The following is a 2,283-nucleotide window of genomic DNA, read 5'->3' as shown; positions in this document are numbered from 1 at the left end:
CTTCAGCAGAACAATCTTTGTTCCTGTCACAATAAAAAATAGCTGTGGATGTATAATGGATGGCAGAAGTCAAAGCATTACCCTGTTCTCAGGTTATACATGCAAGTATTTTTACAACATAACTCAACTTCACTACGTTTAAAATATAAGCCACTTGTTTCCTCAGAAGACCCGGGAGATGGGAATTCTTCCTAGCTTTTCTTCCTGAAGCGTTTTAATCCACTTTTAAGAAGATCAGAGGACAAGCCTTTCTATAAACCTCTCTGAAGCTCTTCATTCCCTGCTCCCTCCCCAGACAACTATGCTACTTATTAAATAAGAAAAATAAACCAAAACAAACTCTTGCAGTTCAGTGTCTCCTGGGTCACCTTTCCTGTAAAAAAAGCCACTTCAGCCTCCACCTGACTGCAGAATGACATGAACTTCAAAAAAGTCCACACTGGATTTACTAAATCAGAGTATTCCCGCCTCTCTTCCTCCCTTACACAGAATACTGTTCAACACGGAACAAACAGTAGAAAGATTTTATGTGAAACACTTTCTCACTTTATAATTTTTTCTATCACACTCTGGCTTTAATGAACATCCATCTAAAACTAACCCCGAATTATTCCAACCCAAAGAGACGCAAACATACATCAACGGTTGTTTGATTTTTTTGATTTTTAAAAACCTCTCACATATAATGCCAAGCACCAAAAATATTTTAAGCCATTTAATAACAACACTCTTCTATACAAATGCAAATTGTTTTATTTCCCTGCTGCATATAAAAGATCCAAAGAGGGTATTTCTGCTGATCCGAACTTACCCCTTTTTCTGAAAGATTCAGTGTTGGCAAGTGCAAAGCTCTGGTGTGGGAAGATTTCCAGTCAACTGGCATTACGTTACCATAATTATCAGTCAAAGCATTCCAAATCCTGGAGAGAGGAATAAAGGAACAAAAATGCAGACCTTAAAACAAGCAGCAACTGATCACCAGTAAACATATTTATAACGATAACATATTTCTATCAACAACTATTTTTTCCTCCCTAATATTCACCTACAAGTGACTGACAATATTTTTATAATGTTTTAAAACTAAGAGAAAGTGTTTTTTGATAAACGTATTTTTTTCCCCTTTTTAAACCAACAATATATGCACAGCGGTGAAATAAAACAATGCGATGAAGAGACAGCTTCATTACTAATTACATAACCGTACTCTAAATCTGTTTGGGGGGCGGATGAGTCCTTCCTTTAATGAATTTTAAGCTCAGCTATAAATTCCATTCCTAGTGTTGTTCCTGTTTTCCTTGCCTTTTGCACTTTAAAATCAGGAATTAGCAGAGGCTAAGTAGCAAATTCTGAGCCAAATCTTTTTCTCTTTCCGTCCATTTATCACAGAATAAAGTACATGCACAAATTATACTAAAATTTTGCAAGAATTTAGTTTTACCCAGAAGTACTCTTGCGGAACTCAGCCCACCACTCTTGTCTACACATGACCTTAACTGTGTCTACAGCGTACAACCTCTCTGGCTGCACTAGAGGCTTGCAGCTGCAGTCCTATTCTGGTACACCAGTTCAGATTTTGAAACAGAACAGCCCTGTTAGCAGGTTGCTGCCTCAAGCCAGCTAACAAACCCTGCCTCTAAGCGCTATGCTGTGGGTGCATGTTTGGAGTGGTTAGGCTAGGCTCAGAGGAGGTCAGAGGAATAGCTGAGCCAGACACAGAAGGGCAGCCAGAGCCTCGTCACTGCACAACACGTCTCTGATTCATGGTTCTTTGAATTTACCTCACCGTTCATACCATAGATATCTAGTCTTTTCCTAATAGGCTTGTTTTTTTCTTCTCTTAGAATAAGACATTCAATTTAGTTACCTCAAAGTGAAAGAAAAACTGCGGTATTTTTAATGAAGATAAGCTGACTGAAATTTACTGTAAAATAACAAGTATAAATACTTAAAGTAATGTTAGAAACAGGAAAGCAGCATCGATCAGAAAGGCTCTGCTGCTCAGGGGGAAAAAACAATTATCACAGTTGCAGCTGAGATTTTGTTCTCCATCTGCTTTCCGTACTTTCCACGTTTAATTTCAAACACTGAAACAGTAGGCATTTTGCAGGAAGCTAAACAAATACTACCCTCACTCACTCTGCACTTGAGAACAGCTACTTTTTTGTACCCGGGAGCTCACACACCTCCATGGGGAATAAAACGTGAAGGCTCGATGGCAAAGCAGAGCCAGCGGCTCGGCCGCCCCTGCGCCGCGCAGACTGAACACGCCCGCCTGCCCCC

The 2,283-nt window shown here is 39.6% G+C and overlaps 1 protein-coding gene across 1 annotated transcript in view; it reads right to left on the bottom strand.

The window, feature by feature from the left end:
- Positions 1–1,010, bottom strand: part of LOC104074733 (fasciculation and elongation protein zeta-2-like) — a gene marked incomplete at both ends in the record, with an annotated part of 5,039 nt that extends 4,029 nt beyond the window's left edge. Inside the window, 3 exon segments of the mRNA XM_009574958.1 lie at positions 812–937; positions 940–963; positions 966–1,010. Coding sequence (XP_009573253.1) covers positions 812–937; positions 940–963; positions 966–1,010 — 195 coding nt within the window.
- Positions 1,011–2,283: the final 1,273 nt, after the last annotated feature.

This window comes from Fulmarus glacialis, unplaced genomic scaffold (assembly GCF_000690835.1).
Source record: "Fulmarus glacialis isolate BGI_N327 unplaced genomic scaffold, ASM69083v1 scaffold40923, whole genome shotgun sequence".
NCBI lineage: Eukaryota > Metazoa > Chordata > Aves > Procellariiformes > Procellariidae > Fulmarus > Fulmarus glacialis.
This window is presented reverse-complemented; position numbering and strand designations above follow the sequence as displayed.